The 19,217-nt window shown below is 44.9% G+C and overlaps 1 protein-coding gene across 1 annotated transcript in view; it reads right to left on the minus strand.

Annotated features, from left to right (window-relative positions):
* The window catches only part of TADA2A (transcriptional adaptor 2A), a 67,671-nt gene extending 51,913 nt beyond the window's left edge, over window positions 1-15,758 (minus strand). Inside the window, exons 1-4 of the mRNA XM_038759218.1 lie at window positions 15,654-15,758; window positions 14,280-14,386; window positions 13,483-13,542; window positions 6,099-6,190 (exon numbers count right to left, since the gene is read on the minus strand). Coding sequence (XP_038615146.1) covers window positions 6,099-6,190; window positions 13,483-13,542; window positions 14,280-14,386; window positions 15,654-15,678 — 284 coding nt within the window. The 5' untranslated portion in view covers window positions 15,679-15,758. The remainder of the gene's footprint in view (window positions 1-6,098; window positions 6,191-13,482; window positions 13,543-14,279; window positions 14,387-15,653) is intronic.
* Window positions 15,759-19,217: the final 3,459 nt, after the last annotated feature.

The following is a 19,217-nucleotide window of genomic DNA, read 5'->3' on the forward strand; positions in this document are numbered from 1 at the left end:
TGTTCTCTGTCTCCCCCTTTTAGACTGTGAGCCCACTGTTGGGTAGGGACTGTCTCTAGATATTGCCAATTTGTACTTCCCAAGCGCTTAGTACAGTGCTCTGAACATAGTAAGCGCTCAATAAATACGATTGATGATGATGATGATATTAGGACAGGCCTCTGTTGAATCTCAGGTTCCAAGGAATCAGCATGAAATATAAGAATATAAGCAAAGTTTTCATTCTGAGTATAGGGGCAAACTGAGGATGGAACTCTGAAGGGAAGGGGCTTGGAGAGAGTGTGGCGTGAGGGGCATAATAATAATAATAATAATGGCATTTATTAAGCGCTTACTATGTGCAGAGCACTGTCCTAAGCGCTGGGGAGGTTACAAAGCGATCAGGCTGTCAATCAATCAATCAATCGTATTTATTGAGCGCTTACTATGTGCAGAGCACTGTACTAAGCGCTTGGGAAGTCCAAATTGGCAACACATAGAGACAGTCCCTACCCAACAGTGGGCTCACAGTCTAAAAGGGGGAGACAGAGAACAGAACCAAACACACCAACAAAATAAAATAAATAGGATAGAAATGTACAAGTAAAATAAATAAATAAATAAATAAATAGAGTAATAAATATGTACAACCATATATACATATATACAGGTGCTGTGGGGAAGGGAAGGGGGGCTCACAGTCTTAATCCCCATTTTCCAGATGAGGTAACTGAGGCCCAGCGAAGTGAAGTGACTTGCCCAAAGTCACACAGCTGACAATTGGCAGAGCCAGGATTTGAACCCATGACCTCTGACTCCAAAGCCCGGGCTCTTTCCACCGAGCCACGCTGCTTCTCGGTGGCTTCCTGGAGGAAGAAGTGCTCTCCTGAACACTAGCGGGGGCCCCCAAAGCCCCTGGCTGGTACCAGAGCATTGTGGAGGAGATAATAATAATAATAATAATAATAATAATGGCATTTGTTAAGCGCTTAGTATGTGCAACGCACTGTTCTAAGCGCTGGGGGGGATACAGCGTGATCATGCTGTCCCACGTGGGGCTCACAGTCAATCCCCATTTTACAGATGAGGTAACTGAAGCTCAGAGAAGTTAAGTGACTTGCCCAAGGTCACACAGCAGACATGCGGCAGAGCCGGAATTCGAACCCATGACCACTGACTCCAAAGCCCGGGCTCTTTCCACCAAGCCACGATGCTTCTCTCCTCGGGTTGAGGAGATAAAGTCCCCAATCCAGGCTCAGAGACTGATAGTCCTGGGAGCGGAAGCAGCGTGGCTTAGTGGATCAATCAGTCAATCAATCAATCGTATTTATTGAGCGCTTACTGTGTGCAGAGCACTGTACTAAGCGCTTGGGAAGTCCAAGTTGGCAACATATAGAGACGGTCCCTACCCAACAGTGGGCTCACAGTCCAAAAGATGGATGGAGTATCATACTGGAATTTATCTGTCTTTTTAGTCTACAGGGAGGTGCTAACGCCTAGTTATTTCACAGTCCTTTTGGGAAAAGACTTGTAACCTCCCCAGCGCTTAGAACAGTGCTTGGCACATAGTAAGCGCTTAATTAATGCCATCATTATTATGTTTTGATTCTGTAACCGTTAGATGAATGTGTTATCGTAGCTCCTAATCAAAGGAAAACTAATTTATCTGTCTTTTTAGTCTACAGGGAGGTGCTAACGCCTAGTTATTTCACAGTCCTTTTGGGAAAAGACTTGTAACCTCCCCAGCGCTTAGAACAGTGCTTTGCACATAGTAAGCACTTAATTAATGCCATAATTATTATTATTAACTCAGAAGGATCTGAATTATAATGCCGGCTCTGCCACACGTCTGCCGTGTGACCTTGGGCAACTCACTGAGTTCTCTGGGCCTCATTTCCCTCAGCTGCGAAATGGGGATTAAGAATGTGCGCCCTATGTGGGACAGGGACTGTGTCCAACCGGATTACCTTGTAACTACCGTAGTGCTTAGGACAGCGCTTGGCACCTAATAAACACTTAACAATTAATTCACGATAGCATTTGTTAAGCGCATACTATGTGCAAAGCACCGTTCTAAGCGCTGGGGCGGATACGAGGCGATCAGGTTGTCCCACGTGACACGTGGCTCACAGTCTTAATCTCCAACCCCCTTTTAGACTGTGAGCCCACTGTTGGGTAGGGACCGTCTCTATATGTCGCCAACCTGTACATCCCAAGCGCTCAGTACAGTGCCCCGCACACAGTAAGCGCTCAATAAATACGATTGAACGAGTGAATTTTACAGATGAGGTAACTGAGGCCCAGAGAAGTTAAGTGACTTGCCCAATGTCACACAGCTGACAATTGGCGGAGCTGGGATTTGAACCCATGACCTCTGACTCCCATTATTCTGACTCTCAACAAGTACCGTTATTATTATTATTCTTATTAACTTTCCTTCAGAGCCTGTAAGGGATGAGGGACTGTGAGCCCACTGCTGGGTAGGGACTGTCTTTATATGTTGCCAACTTGTACTTCCCAAGCGCTTAGTACAGTGCTCTGCACACAGTAAGCGCTCAATAAATACGATTGATTGATTGATTGATTGAGGGCTAGTTTCGGCTGCCCGCCCTACCCAGGGAACTCTGAGGGAGAAGATAATCAGTTCACCTCCTCTCGACTGCTCCAAAGAGGCGACAAATAATAATGACGGCATTTATTAAGCGCTTACTAGGTGCAAAGCACTCTTACCTCCGGGGAAATGCTGCTCCAGCTCTTACAGATTTATTACTCTATTTATTTATTTATTTATTTTGCTTGGACCTATCTATTCTATTTATTTTATTTTCTTAGTATGTTTGGTTTTGTTCTCTGTCTCCCCCTTTTATCATCATCATCAGTCGTATTTATTGAGCGCTTACTGTGTGCAGAGCACTGTACTAAGCGCTTGGGAAGTCCAAGTTGGCAACGTATAGAGACAGTCCCTACCCAACAGCGGGCTCACAGTCTAAAAGGGGGAGACTGAGAACATAAACCAAACTTACTAACAAAATAAAGTAAATAGAATAGATATGCACAAGTAAAATAAATAAATAGGGGAATAAATATGTACAAACATATATACATATATACAGGTGCTGTGGGGAAGGGAAGGAGGTAAGATGGGGGGGGTGGAGAGGGGGACGAGGGGGAGAGGAAGGAAGACTGTGAGCCCACTGTTGGGTAGGGACTGTCTCTAGATGTTGCCATCTTGGACTTCCCAAGCGCTTAGTACAGTGCTCTGCACACAGCAAGCGCTCAATAAATACAATTGATTGATTGATTGGGAGGACTACTGCAATTCTCCCCCGCTTCCAAGTCTTATTGAAGGCACATCTCTTCCAAGAGGCCAACTTTCTTCTTCTCCCACTCCCTTCTGCATCACCCTGACTTGTTCCCTTTATTCACTCCCCACTCCCAGCCCCACAGCGCTTATGTACATATCTGTAATTTATTTATTTATATTAATGTCTGTCTCCCCATCTCGACTCTGAGTTCACTGTGGGCAGTGCATGTGTCTGTTTACCGTTGCGCTGTACTCTCCCAAGCACTTAGTGTAATGCTCCGCACCCAGCAACCATGACTGAATTCCAGAACTCTGGACAATAACATTGGTTTTTCACCTGGGGCCGGCCAGAAGCGTGTCTCAATATCATTCCCGTAGGCTCATTACCTCTCTTGCTACCTCAGGAGACAAGCCGCAGGGAGGATTAGCCCGTTCGGCCACGAGACGAGAGGTCAAAGGACTGGGCCAAAGGCAGCTAGCAAGCTGGTGGCAACTCTGGGAACGCGGCCCATGGCTTTAGCATCTCAGACACCGAAACTATGTTCCTTTTCAGAACAGAGGCTCTGAATGCTTGCAAATTCTACCGAGCACTGACCCGGAATCTTGTTCAGAAGACAAAAAAAAAAATACAAAGGGGAGCTTATTATCCTGCTGCTTTCTCCCCACATAACATTTCCCAGATCCACCCCTTCTTCCCTATCCAGACTGCCACCACCCTAGTCTAGACACTACACAGGTGAATCGATTTCCTCATTTGTCTCCCTCATTAGCGTCTGTCTCCCTCCCCACACCCCCACATCTCTCCAACACTAATTTCATATCGTTGCCCGAGTCATTTTTCTCTAAATTGTTCTGCACAAGTCTCTCCATTCTTCAGAAACCTCCAATGGCTACCCATTCCCTACCGTTTTAGACTGTGAGCCCACTGTTGCATAGGGACTGTCTCTATGTGTTGCCAACTTGGACTTCCCAAGCACTTAGTACAGTGCTCTGCACACAGTAAGCGCTCAATAAATACGATTGATTGATTGATTGATTCCTCTCTGCATCAAGCAGATCTATCTGGCTACAGGCTTTAAGGCACTCCCATCAATTTGCTCCCTCTTACCCGCATTTCTCACACCGCACCCCAATTTACACTCTTCACTTCCCTCAAGCTACTCTAGTCACCGGCTTGTTCTCCACTCTCTCACCTCCACCCATCTGTTCCCGACCTTTCTCGACAGCCTGGCGCTTCCTTCCTCTTCAGATCGGTCAGACCATGGCTTTCCCCCCATATTTCAAAGCTTTTCTGAAATCCCACCTCCTTCAGGAGGTGCTGAGAGCTCACCTCCTCCAGGAGGCCTTCCCAGACTGAGCCCCTTCCTTCCTCTCCCCCTCGTCCCCCTCTCCATCCCCCCCATCTTAGCTCCTTCCCTTCCCCACAGCACCTGTATATATGTATATATGGTTGTACATATTTATTACTCTATTTATTTATTTATTTATTTATTTTGCTTGTACATATCTATTCTATTTATTTTATTTTGTTAGTATGTTTGCTTTTTCTCCCCCTTTTAGACTGTGAGCCCAATGTTGGGTAGGGACTGTCTCTATATGTTGCCAATTTGTACTTCCCAAGTGCTTAGTACAGTGCTCTGCACATAGTAAGCGCTCAATAAATATGATAGATTGATTGATTGATTCAGGAGGCCTTCTCAGATGAAGTCTCTTCTCTCCCCTACCTATTATTCATATATTGTGAGCTCCTTGGGGGACAACAGGGTTTGTGTCTAATTCCCACCGGTATATTCTTTCTGAGAGCTTAGGACAGTGCTCTACCTCAATGCTTACACTTCCTCATCCATATTTCCACTCTCACGTTTCCCCTATCTCTAAATTATTTTCTGTGTTTCCCCTCCACCCCCGCCTTAGAATGAAAGCATCTTGAGGACAGGGCTCTCATCTTCTAGCTCTACCGTACTCTTCCAAGTGCTCTGTACAGCGTCCTGCATAAAATCGGTGATTGAATCACAGGCCAGCCAAGCGATTTCTTTCTGGCTCTGACACTGAACTATAGCCAAGAAAAGCACGGAGGAGAATAAATTTTGGTTGAAAAAATGAAACAATTCCAATTGGCAGAAAGGGGCTGCATGGTTTGCTTCTGTCAGCAATGGTCTAACATTGGGCCCCTTTGTGACACATGCAGGGATTTGGAAGAGGGAGATAAAGAGAGGGAATAATAATAATAATAATTGTGACATTTGTTAAGCACTTACTGCGTGTCAGGCACTGTACTAAGCACTGGGGCAGACACTAGTTCATCACGTTGAACCCAGTCCCTGTCCCACATAGGGCTCAAGTCCTTTTAGACTGTGAGCCCACTGTTGGGTAGGGACTGTCTCTATATGTTGCCCACTTGGACTTCCCAAGCGCTTAGTACAGTGCTCTGCACACAGTCAGCGCTCAATAAATACGATTGATTGATTTTTCCAGATGAGGTGACGGTGGTAGAGAAAAGTTATCTAACCTGCCCAAGTGTCACACAGCAAACAAGTGGCAGAGCTGGGATTCGAACCCAGGTCCTTCTGATCCCCGGGCCCGGGCTCTAGCTACTAGATCATGCTGTTTCTCATAAGGGAGGAAGGGAGAGATGGAGAGAGAGAAAGGGAGAGAGGAAAGGAGAGGGGAAAAAAAGAGAGAGCGTGGCTCGTTACAGGATAAAAAAAAAGCATCACTCGTCGGCTCCCAGGAGTCACCCCTTTGAAGTTCCTATGTCCATCCTCCTTCCCAGAAAGGTGACCGGAAGGCATTATTCCAGACACTGAGCTCTCACCAGTTTCCAAAACCGCAGTCCATCACGGCCTCCAGAAGTGCCATTTCCTCCTGAGCTGTCCAGGTGGGATCGAGGACAGGAAAGTCTGAAGTCTGCCCAGAAAGAATGTGACAAGAACTCATGATTAGGGATGGAAAGAGAATCTGGACCCCCCCCCCCCCCCCCCCGGTGTGAGAGAATCGGTGTTCCGTTAAATGATCAATCAATCAATCAATCAATCGTATTTATTGAGCGCTTACTATGTGCACAGCACTGTACTAAGCGCTTGGGAAGTACAAACTGGCATCACATAGAGACAGTCCCTACCCAACGGTGGGCTCACAGTCTAAAAGGGGGAGACAGAGAACAGAACCAAACATACCAACAAAATAAAATAAGTAGGATAGAAATGTACAAGCAAAATAAATAAATAAATAAATAAATAAATAAATAGAGTAATAAATATGTACAACCATATATACATATCTACAGGTGCTGTAGATATGCCAAATCGTGGTGTGTGGAATTCCCTGAATTGCATTTGTGGTAATTACTTTGTTTCTGTGTGACTTTGGGCAAGTCACTTAACTTCTCTGGGCCTCAGTTACCTCATCTGTAAAATGGGGATTAAAACTGTGAGCCCCACGTGGGACAACCTGATCAACCTGTAACCTCCCCAGCGCTTAGGACAGCGCTTTGCACATAGTAAGTGCTTAACAAATACCATCATTATTATTATTATTACCACTGACCACGAACCTTTCTAATAACGACAACAATAACGATGGTACTTGTTAACCGCTTACTATGTGCCAAGCACTGTTCTAAGCGCGGGGGCAGGAACAAGGTGATCAGGTTGTCCCAAGTGGGGCTCACAGTGTTAATCCCCATTTTACAGATGAGGGAACGGAGGCAGGGAGAAGTTAAGTGACTTGCCCAAGGTCACACAGCAGACAGGGGGTGGAGTCGGGATTAGAACCCACGTCCTCTGACTTCCAAGCCCGGGCTCTTTCCACCGAGCCACGCTGCTTCTCCAATAAATGTTATTAAGCAGTAGTGAGAAACTTGAAACAACAGACCCTTGATATGCTACAGATACTATGAATAATAACAAATGTGGTATTTAACAAGCCCTTACTTTGTGCTAAGCACTAGGGTAGATGAGAAGCTAACTGGGTCAGAGATGGCACATGTCCCAAAAGGGGCTCAGAGTCTAAGGGGGCAAGCGCTTAGTACAGTGCTCTGCACACAGGAAGCGCTCAATAAATACGACTGATGATGAGAGCAGGTAATCCCCATTTTACAGATGAGGAAACTGAGGCAGAGAAGTTAAGTGACTTGAACAGAGTCACATAACTGGCAGATGGCAGAGCAGGAGTTAGAACCCAGGAGTCCGGACCCCCATACCTGGGCTCTTTCCCCTGGGCCACGTTACTTATTAACGCGTCCTCAATACGCTTAGGGACGTAGCAGCTTTTTTCCACTTTTCAAAATGAAAACGTTCAGCGGAACGTGGTGAATTGACAGATTCCCAGACTGAGCCCCTTCCTTCCTCTCCCCCTCGCCCCCCTCTCCATCCCCCCGCCTTACCTCCTTCCCTTCCCCACAGCACCTGTAGATATGTATATGTTTGTACATATTTATTACCCTATTTATTTTGCTTGTACATATCTATTCTATTTATTTTATTTTGTTTATATGTTTGGTTTGGTTCTCTATCTCCCCCTTCTAGACTGTGAGCCCACTGTTGGGTAGGGACCGTCTCTATATGTTGCCAACTTGTACTTCCCAAGTGCTTAGTCCAGTGCTCTGCACACAGCAGGCGCTCAATAAATACAATTGATTGATTACAGCACCTGTATATATGTATATATGTTTGTACATATTTATTACTCTATTTATTTATTTATTTATTTATTTATTTATTTATTTTACTTGTACATATCTATTCTATTTATTTTATTTTGTTTATATGCTTGGTTTTGTTCTCTATCTCCCCCTTCTAGACTGTGAGCCCGCTGTTGGGTAGGGACTGTCTCTATATGCTGCCAACTTGTACTTCCCAAGTGCTTAGTCCAGTGCTCTGCACACAGCAGGCGCTCAATAAATACAATTGATTGATTACAGCACCTGTATATATGTATATATGTTTGTACATATTTATTACTCTATTTATTTATTTATTTATTTATTTATTTATTTTACTTGTACATATCTATTCTATTTATTTTATTTTGTTTATATGTTTGGTTTGGTTCTCTATCTCCCCCTTCTAGACTGTGAGCCCGCTGTTGGGTAGGGACTGTCTCTATATGCTGCCAACTTGTACTTCCCAAGCGCTTAGTCCAGTGCTCTGCACACAGTAGGCGCTCAATAAATACAATTGATTGATCACAGCACCTGTATATATGTTTGTACATATTTATTACTCTATTTATTTATTTTACTTGTACATATCTATTCTATTTATTTTATTTTGTTAGTACGTTTGGTTTTGTTCTCTGTCTCCCCCTTTTAGACTGTGAGCCCACTGTTGGGTAGGGACTGTCTCTATGTGTTGCCAACTTGTACTTCCCAAGCGCTTAGTATAGTGCTCTGCACACAGTAAGCGCTCAATAAATACGATCGATTGATTACAGCACCTGTATATATGTATATATGTTTGTACATATTTATTACTCTATTTATTTATTTATTTTACTTGTACATATCTATTCTATTTATTATATTTTGTTGGTATGTTTGGTTTTGTTCTCTGTCTCCCCCTTTTAGACTGTGAGCCCACTGTTGGGTAGGGACCGTCTCTATATGTTGCCACCTTGTACTTCCCAAGCGCTTAGTACAGTGCTCTGCACACAGTAAGCGCTCAATAAATACTATTGATTGATTGATTGATTGATGAAGGGAACTCCCAAGGATCTAGAAGTGAGTTTGGGGCCAGTTGTATCTCTAGCATTTCGGCTACACCGTTTTCCCTTTCACCGGCAGTCAACTGGTAAGAACGATAATAATAATGATGGTACCTGTTAAGCGCTTACTATGTGCCAAGCACTGTTCCAAGCGCTGGGGTAGATACAGGGAAATCAGGTTGTCCCACATGGGGCTGACAGTCTTAATCCCCATTTTACAGAGGAGGGAACCGAGGCCCGGAGAAGTTAAGTGACTTGACCAAGGTCACGCAGCAGACAGGCGGCAGAGCCGGGAGTAGAACCCACGATCTCTGACTCCCAAGCTCGTGCCCTTTTCACTGAGGGCTTCTGTTTGTACCTATTTATTACTCTATTTATTTATTTATCTTACTTGTGCATATCTATTCTATTTATTTTATTTTGTTAGTATGTTTGGTTTTGTTCTCTGTCTCCCCCTTCTAGACTGTGAGCCCGCTGTTGGGTAGGGACTGTCTCTATGTGTTGCCGACTTGTATTTCCCAAGCGCTTAGTACAGTGCTTTGATTGATTGATTGATTGATTGATTACTACAAGTCAAAGCTCCCCCATGCTGGAAAGCAGCGATACGGGAACGAGTCGAGGGCAGAGATTAAAGTTTACTGCACCGAAGGAGGCAATATTTCCATATTTTTTACCGAGAAAACTCGCCGGATCCACGACCAGAATGATTTGCAGGGGGAGGTGGGCTGCGTCCACGCTGTCGCTATGGGTCGGAGACGATTCGACAGCATCAGGCGATCAAAATAAAATGGCACTGTGGGCGTGGTGGGGAAACTGAGGTGACTTGCCCATGGGTACGTGAACCATACACAGGAGAAGCAGCGGGGCTCAGTGAAAAGAGCCCCGGCTTTGGAGTCGGAGGTCACGGGTTCCAATCCCGGCTCCGCCAACTGTCAGCTGTGTGACTCTGGGCAAGTCACTTCACTTCTCTGGGCCTCAGTTACCTCATCCGGAAAATGGGGATTAAGACTGTGAGCCCCCCGTGGTTGTAACCTCCCCTGTTGTAAGCGCTTTGCACATAGTAAGCGCTTAATAAATGCCATTATTATTATTACTATTACTTACATGTATGAACCATACATAGCAGAGCGAGGCCTTGATGCCAGGTATGAACCATACATAGTACATACATAGTAGAGCGAAGCCTTGATCCCAGGTATCCCAACGTGTAGGTTAATTCATTCATTCAATTGTATTTATTGAGCACTTACTGTGTGCAGAGCACTGCACTAAGCGCTTAACGCCTTATCTACCATATCGTGATCAACTCCACAAAAAGCAACATTGGGAAAATGATAGAAGTTACCTAAAAAAGTCTCAAAAAAAATCTTAAATTGTCTAAGTCTTCAAGTCTGGAAAAACAACCACCTGGTCCATTAAAAAAAAAAATCACACTTCCAGTTATAATATGCACCTAAAATTAAGAACTACCCTGATATATGTAACTAAAAACCAGAACATTGGAAACACTCAAAAGTGTCTTTTTGTGGGTTTCTGGTGGATTAAAAATGAGGAAGAATAATAGCAGTAATTCAGGGTACAACAATTTAGGTCCAGGCCAAGACGTTTTAATAGCTTAGAAACCTGCCGAATGGGGAATCAATTTTTATGGTAATAGTTGGCAGCCAGTGAACTGCACCACAGAGATGGAGAAGCAGCGTGGCTCGGTGGAAAGAGCTCGGACTTTGGAGTCAGAGGTCACGGGTTCAAATCCCGGCTCTGCCAATTGTCGGCTGTGTGACTTTGGGCAAGTCACTTCACTTCTCTGGGCCTCAGTTCTCTCATCTGGAAAATGGGGATGAAGACTGTGAGCCCCACATGGGACAACCTGATTACCGTGTATCCCCCCCAGTGCTTAGAACAGTGCTTTGCACATAGTAAGCGCTTAATAAATGCCATCGTTATTATTATTATTAAAGATGTCCAGTATGCTCCAAAAATGCTGATTACCTTGTACCCAGAGTGTAGAGTGTACCCAGAGTGTACCCAGTATATATACCTGTATATATGGATATATGTTTGTACGTATTTATTACTCTATTTATTTTACTTGTACATATCTATTCTATTTCTTTTATTTTGTGAGTATGTTTGGTTTTGTTCTCTGTCTTCCCCTTTTAGACTGTGAGCCCGCTGTTGGGTAGGGACTGTCTCTAGATGTTGCCAATTTGTACTTCCCAAGTGCTTAGTACAGTGCTCTGCACATAGTAAGCGCTCAATAAATACGATTGATGATACCTGTATATATGTATATATGTTTGTACATATTTATTACTCTATTTATTTATTTATTTTACTTGTCCATATCTATTCTATTTCTTTTATTTTGTGAGTATGTTTGGTTTTGTTCTCCGTCTTCCCCTTTTAGTCTGTGAGCCCACTGTTGGGTAGGGACTGTCTCTAGATGTTGCCAATTTGTACTTCCCAAGCGCTTAGTACAGTGCTCTGCACATAGTAAGCGCTCAATAAATATGATTGATGATGATGATGATGATGTAGAGCGTTGCCCAGCACATAGTAAGCGCTTAACAAGTACCACGTTTATTTATTTGGCCTAGTGGACAGAGCACAGGCCCGAGAGTCTTTCTAACACCGGTTCTGTAACTTGTCGGTTGTGTGTGACCCTGGACAAGTCACTTCGCTTCTCTGTGCCTCAGTTACCTCACCTGGAAAATGGGGATTATTAAGCCTGTGAGCCCCATGAGGGGCAGGGACTGTATCTAACCCAAGTTGCTTGTATCCAACACGATGCGCTTCTCTATCTTACGTGCTCAGTGGTTGTATTGTTATAGTATACTCTCCCAAGCGCTCAGTACAGTGCTCTGCATACCGTAAGTGCTCAATAAATTCGACTGACTGATTGATAAGATAACTCATCATCATCATCATCGTCATCATCATCATCAATCGTATTTATTGAGCACTTACTACGTGCAGAGCACTGTACTAAGCGCTTGGGAAGTACAAATTGGCAACATATAGAGAGAGTCCCTACCCAACAGTGGGCTCACAGTCTAAAAGGGGGAGACAGAGAACAAGACCAAACATACTAACAAAATAAAATAAATAGAATAGATATGTACAAATAAAATAAATAAATAAATAAGTAGAGTAATAAATATGTACAAACATATATACATATACACAGATGCTGTGGGGAAGGGAAGGAGGTAAGATGTGAGCCCACTGTTGGGTAGGGACTGTCTCTATATGTTGCCCATTTGTACTTCCCAAGCGCTTAGTACAGTGCTCTGCACACAGTAAGCGCTCAATAAATACGATTGATGATGATGATGATTAGGTGCATTATGCAGCGCCTAGAGCAGTGCTCAGCGCTTAGAACAGTGCTTTGCACATAGTAAGCGCTTAATAAAGCCATCATTATTATTATTATTATTATTAGGTGGGCTCCCAAATAAGATTATTAGGAAGCCCTGAACCAATGGACATTTGCTCCCTAAGGAAACTATCATTGGATCTGTCTCCCCAGCGGGAATGTAAGCTCCTTGTGGGCAGGGATCATGTCTCCCCCTTTTAGACTGTGAGCCCACTGTTGGGTAGGGACTGTCTCTAGATGTCGCCAATTTGTACTTCCCAAGCGCTTAGTACAGTGCTCTGCACAAAGTAAGCGCTCAATAAATACGATTGATGGTGATGATGTCTTCCAACGCTTCTGTCTTGTACTTTCCCAAGAGCTTACTATAGTGCTCTGCACATCTTACCTCCTTCCCTTCCCCACAGCACCTGTATATATGTATATATGTTTGTACATATTTATTACTCTTTTTATTTATTTATTTTACTTGTCCATATCTATTCTACTTATTTTATTTTGTTAGTATGTTTGGTTTTGTTCTCCGTCTCCCCCTTTTAGACTGGGAGCCCACTGTTGGGTAGGGACTGTCTCTAGATGTTGCCAATTTGTACTTCCCAAGCGCTTAGTCCAGTGCTCTGCACACAGTAAGCGCTCAATAAATACGATTGATGATGATGATGATGTCTTCCAACGCTTCTGTCTTGTACTTTCCCAAGAGCTTACTACAGTGCTCTGCACATCTTACCTCCTTCCCTTCCCCACAGCACCTGTATATATGTATATATGTTTGTACATATTTATTACTCTATTTATTTTACTTGTACATATCTATTCTATTTATTTTATTTTGTTAGTATGTTTGGTTTTGTTGTCCGTCTCCCCCTTTTAGACTGTGGGCCCACTGTTGGGTAGGGACCGTCTCTAGATGTTGCCAACTTGGACTTCCCAAGCGCTTAGTCCAGCGCTCTGCACACAGTAAGCGCTCAATAAATGCGATTGATGATGATGATGATGATAAATACCACTGACTGATGGCTTGGACGCAGGGAGGAAAGCGAGACACTTGGGAAACGAGGTGGGACGGAATGGCAAGGTTTTCGTGGCCTTTCATAATGAGAGGAAACTCCCCAAATCCAGTTACCATAATTTCGTATGTGTGATCGCTCTGATGCTTCTTGTATTCAAATCCTCGGGTGAAGCACTGCCAGAAAAAGAGGAACGAGAGGTCACTGACATGTTTTCCATGTTTTCCATGTTTTCCAACAACTTCCCTGTGGGTGACTTTACCCTGCCTTAATCCGTACGACCCTGTAGCAAGAGACAGGACACATTTGGCTGCCGCTAACTGTGAACTGCTGCTGGCTTAGCAGAAAGAGCCCGGGCTTGGAAATCAATCGATCAATCGTATTGATTGAGCGCTTACTGTGTGCAGAGTAAGCTCTCCGGGCCTCAGTTCCCTCATCTTAGTACAGAGCACTATACTAAGCGCTCGGGAAGTACAATCAATCAAACAATCAATCGTATTGATTGAGCGCTTACTGTGTGCAGAGCACTGGACTAAGCGCTTGGGAAGTACGAGGGAACCAGAGGACGTGGGTTCTAATCCCGCCTCCGGTTTGCTGTGTGACCTCGAGCACGCCACTTAACTTCCCTGGGCCTCAGTTACCTCATCTGTAAAATGGGGATGAAGGAGTAGAACCCCTTCTGACCCCTAGGCCCGTGCGCTATCCACTAAGCGCCGCCCAGTGTGGCTGCGGATCTGACGTCGACCTTTTTTTGAGTTACGTACCCATCGGGGCGTCCTTTTTTTTGACTATGACGGACAACCCCACGTAATACGAATTTGTCACGAGTATACCCAGCGCGTTATAGGGAAACTGAGTGCAACCTTTGGCGTCCTGTGGCAAGAAACCCCACGTGATGGAGGGTTAGGGTTACCTGCAAGCAGAGGAGAAAAGGAGGCGGCCCGCACTCGGCACATTTGATGTAAGGCTCCATGAGATAAGAAGAACATCCCCGACAAGGCGGCTTGTCGGAGGGATCATCTGCAAGAGAAAAACACAAAATATTGACTTTTTGAAAAACCGGGGTGCCGGGGAGGGAGCAGGGAAAACCTGACGTTGAGGGAAAACCTGAGCACCCCAGAACAAACGGGGTCCTCGGACAAGTCACTCAATAAATGGTCATTCTCTAAAGATGACATTACTTTGGTTTCTGTATAGCGCCTTTATTCCCAAATATATTTGGGAATATATATATTTATTTATACCCTCGTCCCCCTCTCCATCCCCCCATCTTACCTCCTTCCCTTCCCCACAGCACCTGTATATATGTATATATGTTTGTACATATTTATTACTCTATTTATTTTACTTGTACATATCTATTCTATTTATTTTATTTTGTTAGTATGTTTGGTTTTGTTCTTCGTCTTCCCCTTTTAGACTGTGAGCCCACTGTTGGGTAGGGACTGTCTCTATATGCTGCCAATTTGTACTTCCCAAGCGCTTAGTACAGTGCTCTGCACATAGGAAGCGCTCAATAAATACGATTGATGATGATGATGATATATATATATATATATTTATTCACATTTTATTCACATTTTGGCCCTCACAGCAGCTCCGTGGAGTAAGTAGAAAGGCAAATATTATTATCTCCATTTGGCAGATGAGGAAACTGAGGTTCGGAGAGGGGAGGTGACTTGCCCAAGGTCACACAGCAGCCCGGTTGCAGAGCTTGGAGTAGAATCTGGGTCTTCCAGGTTCCAGCCGGGTACTCTTCTATTCATTCATATTTATTGAGCGCTTAGTGTGCGCAAAGCACTGTGCTAAGCAGCGTGGCTCAATGGAAAGAGCACAGGCTTGGGAGTCAGAGGTCATGGGTTCAAATCCCGGCCCCGCCAACCGTCAGCTGGGTGACTTTGGGCAAGTCACTTCACTCCTCTGTGCCTCAGTTGCCTCATCTGTAAAATGGGGATGAAGACTTTGAGCCCCACGTGGGACAATGTGATCACCTTGTATCCTTCACTTCACTTGGAGAAGTGAAGTGACTTGCCCAAAGTCACCCAGCGGACAAGGGGCGGAGCCGGGATTGGAACCCATGACCTCTGACTCCAAAGCCCGGGCTCTTTCCACTGAGCCACGCTGCTTCTCAAGACAGGGAGCCCCACGTGGGACACGGATGGGCCCAACCTGACTAGCTTGGATCTCCCCGCCGCGTCCAGTAAAGTGCCTGGAACATAGTAAGCGCTTAACATACACCATTTAAAAAAAAAAAGCATCATGTGGAGTCTACTTTTTTTGTACTTACTGCTGAAAGAGCCCAAGCGATCCATTCCCCAAATCGTCAGCGGTCGTGGATGGGATGTCTCTTGAGGCTTGGCCCCAAAACTCGGTCCGATCCCGGCACCGGCCAACTGGTGCCCTGCTGACGCAGCCCCAACCCCACCAAAAAACAAAAAATAAGAAAAGAAAAGACAGTCAGGAAGAGCGATACAAAGAAACAGAGGGGAAAATGGGCCCTAAAGATTACGGTTCGATCAATCAATCAATCAATCGTATTTATCGAGCGCTTACTGTGTGCAGAGCACTGTCCTGAGCGCTTGGGAAGTACAAGTTGGCAACACATAATAATAATAATGATGGCATTTATTAAGCGCTTACTATGTGCAAAGCACTGTTCTAAGCGCTGGGGAGGTTACAAGGTAATCAGGCTGTCCCACGGGGGGTTCACAGTCTTCATCCCTGTTTTACAGATGAGGGAACTGAGGCACAGAGAAGTTAAGCAACTTGCCCAAAGTCACCCAGCTGACAATTGGCAGAGCCGGGATTTGAACCCATGACCTCTGACTCCAAAGCCCGGGCTCTTTCCGCTGAGCCACGCTGCCTCTCTGACACATAGACGGTCCCTACCCAACAGCGGGCTCACAGTCTAGAAGGGGGAGACAGGGAACCAAACCAAACAGACTAACAAAATAAAATAAATAGAATAGATATGTACAAGTAAGATAAATAAATAAATAGAGTAATAAATATGTGCAAACAGAAGCCTTCAGTGAAAAGGGCACGAGCTTGGGAGTCAGAGGTCGTGGGTTCTACTGCCGGCTCTGCCGCTTGTCTGCTGCGTGACCTTGGTCAAGTCACTTAACTTCTCCGGGCCTCTGTTCCCTCCTCTGTAAAATGGGGATTAATCAATCAATCATATTTATTGAGCGCTTCCTGTGTGCAGAGCACTGTACTAAGCGCTTAAGATTAAGGATTAAGACTGTGAGCCCCATGTGGGACAACCTGATTTCCTTGTACCTACCCCCAGTGCTTGGCACATAGTAAGCGCTTAACAGGTACCATCATTATTATTATTGTTCTCATCAGTTAACTGCCGGTGAAAGGGAAAACGGTGTAGCAAAAATGCTAGAGATACAACTGGCCCCAAACTCACTTCTAGATCCTTGGGAGTTCCCTTCATCAATCAATCAGTCAATCAATCGTATTTATTGAGCGCTTATTGTGTGCAGAGCACTGGACTAAGCGCTTGGGAAGTCCAAGTTGGCAACATCTAGAGACAGTCCCTACCCAACAGCGGGCTCACAGTCTAAAAGGGGGAGACGGAGAACACAACCAAACATACTAACAAAATAAAATAAATAGAATAGATATGGACAAGTAAAATCAATAAATAAATAGAGTAATAAATATGTGCAAACAGAAGCCCTCAGTGAAAAGGGCACGAGCTTGGGAGTCAGAGGTCGTGGGTTCTACTCCCGGCTCTGCCGCTTGTCTGCTGCGTGACCTTGGTCAAGTCACTTAACTTCTCCGGGCCTCTGTTCCCTCCTCTGTAAAATGGGGATTAATCAAACAGTCGTATTTATTGAGCGCTTACTGTGTGCAGAGCACTGTACTAAGCGCTTAATTAAGATTAAGGATTAAGACTGTGAGCCCCATGTGGGACAACCTGATTTCCTTGTACCTACCCCAGTGCTTGGCACATAGTAAGCGCTTAACAGGTACCATCATTATTATTATTGTTCTCATCAGTTAACTGCCGGTGAAAGGGAAAACGGTGTAGCAAAAATACTAGAGATACAACTGGCCCCAAACTCACTTCTAGATCCTTGGGAGTTCCCTTCATCAAACAATCAATCAATCAATCGTATTTATTGAGCGCTTACTGTGTGCAGAGCACTGGACTAAGCGCTTGGGAAGTCCAAGTTGGCAACATCTAGAGACAGTCCCTACCCAACAGCGGGCTCACAGTCTAAAAGGGAGAGACAGAGAACACAACCAAACATACTAACAAAATAAAATAAATAGAATAGATATGCACAAGTAAAATCAATCAATAAATAGAGTAATAAATATGTACAAACAGAAGCCCTCAGTGAAAAGGGCACGAGCTTGGGAGTCAGAGGTCGTGGGTTCTACTCCCGGCTCTGCCGCTTGTCTGCTGCGTGACCTTGGTCAAGTCACTTAACTTCTCCGGGCCTCGGTTCCCTCCTCTGTAAAATGGGGATTAATCAAACAGTCGTATTTATTGAGCGCTTACTGTGTGCAGAGCACTGTGCTAAGCGCTTAAGATTAAGGATTAAGACTGTGAGCCCCACGTGGGACAACCTGATTTCCTTGTACCTACCCCAGCGCTTGGAACAGTGCTTGGCACATAGTAAGCGCTTAACAGGTACCATCATTATTATTATTGTTCTTACCAGTTGACTGCCGGTGAAAGGGAAAACGGTGTAGCCAAAATGCTAGAGATACAACTGGCTCCAAACTCACTTCTAGATCCTTGGGAGTTCAATCAATCAATCAATCAATCAATCGTATTTATTGAGCGCTTACTGTGTGCAGAGCACTGGACTAAGCGCTTGGGAAGTCCAAGTTGGCAACATAGAGAAGCAGCAGCAGCAGCCTGGCTCAGTGGAAACAGCAGGGGCTTTGGAGCCCGAGGTCATGGGTTCAAATCCCGGCTCCACCGACCGTCAGCTGTGTGACTTTGGGCAAGTCACTTCACTTCTCCGGGCCTCAGTTCCCTCATCTGGAAAACGGGGATGAAGCCCCCGTGGGACAACCTGATGACCTTGTAACCTCCCCAGCGCTCAGAGCAGTGCTTCGCACACAGTAAGCGCTGAATAAAGGCCATCATTATGATGATTATTATTATTATTAAACAAGATTTACCGAAGTCAGCTGCGTCATCAGGACCTGCCGGGGGAAGAAGGCCCTGCTTTCTGTTGCCGCTGTCCTGCCGCACCGCTTTCAATCCATCAATCGTATTTATTGAGCGCTTACTGTGTGCAGAGCACTGTACTAAGCGCTTGGGAAGTACCTACTGGAGAGACGAGGGAAGGCTGACAAGTCAATATATCTGCGAGAGAAGCCTCGCCCCGAGCCATGGTCCCCGGACCAACTGCACCCCCTAATAATAATCCTAATCAAACTATTTAATGAAAATAACAATAATAATAGCATCTTTTAGACTGTGAGCCCGCTGTTGGGTAGGGACTGTCTCTCCATGTTGCCAACTTGGACTTCCCAAGCGCTTAGTCCAGTGCCGCGCACACAGTAAGCGCTCAATAAATACGATTGAATGAATGAATGTTGGGTAGGGACCGTCTCTCTATGTTGCCAACTTGGACTTCCCAAGCGCTTAGTCCAGTGCTCCGCACACAGTAAGCGCTCAATAAATACGATTGAATGAATGAATGTTGGGTAGGGACCGTCTCTCTATGTTGCCAACTTGTAGTTCCCAAGCGCTTAGTACAGTGCTCTGCACACAGTAAGCACTCAATAAATACGATTGAATGAATGAATGTTGGGTAGGGATTAGTCCAGTGCTCCGCACACAGTAAGCGCTCAATAAATACGATTGAATGAATGA

This window comes from Tachyglossus aculeatus, chromosome 17, assembly GCF_015852505.1.
Source record: "Tachyglossus aculeatus isolate mTacAcu1 chromosome 17, mTacAcu1.pri, whole genome shotgun sequence".
NCBI lineage: Eukaryota > Metazoa > Chordata > Mammalia > Monotremata > Tachyglossidae > Tachyglossus > Tachyglossus aculeatus.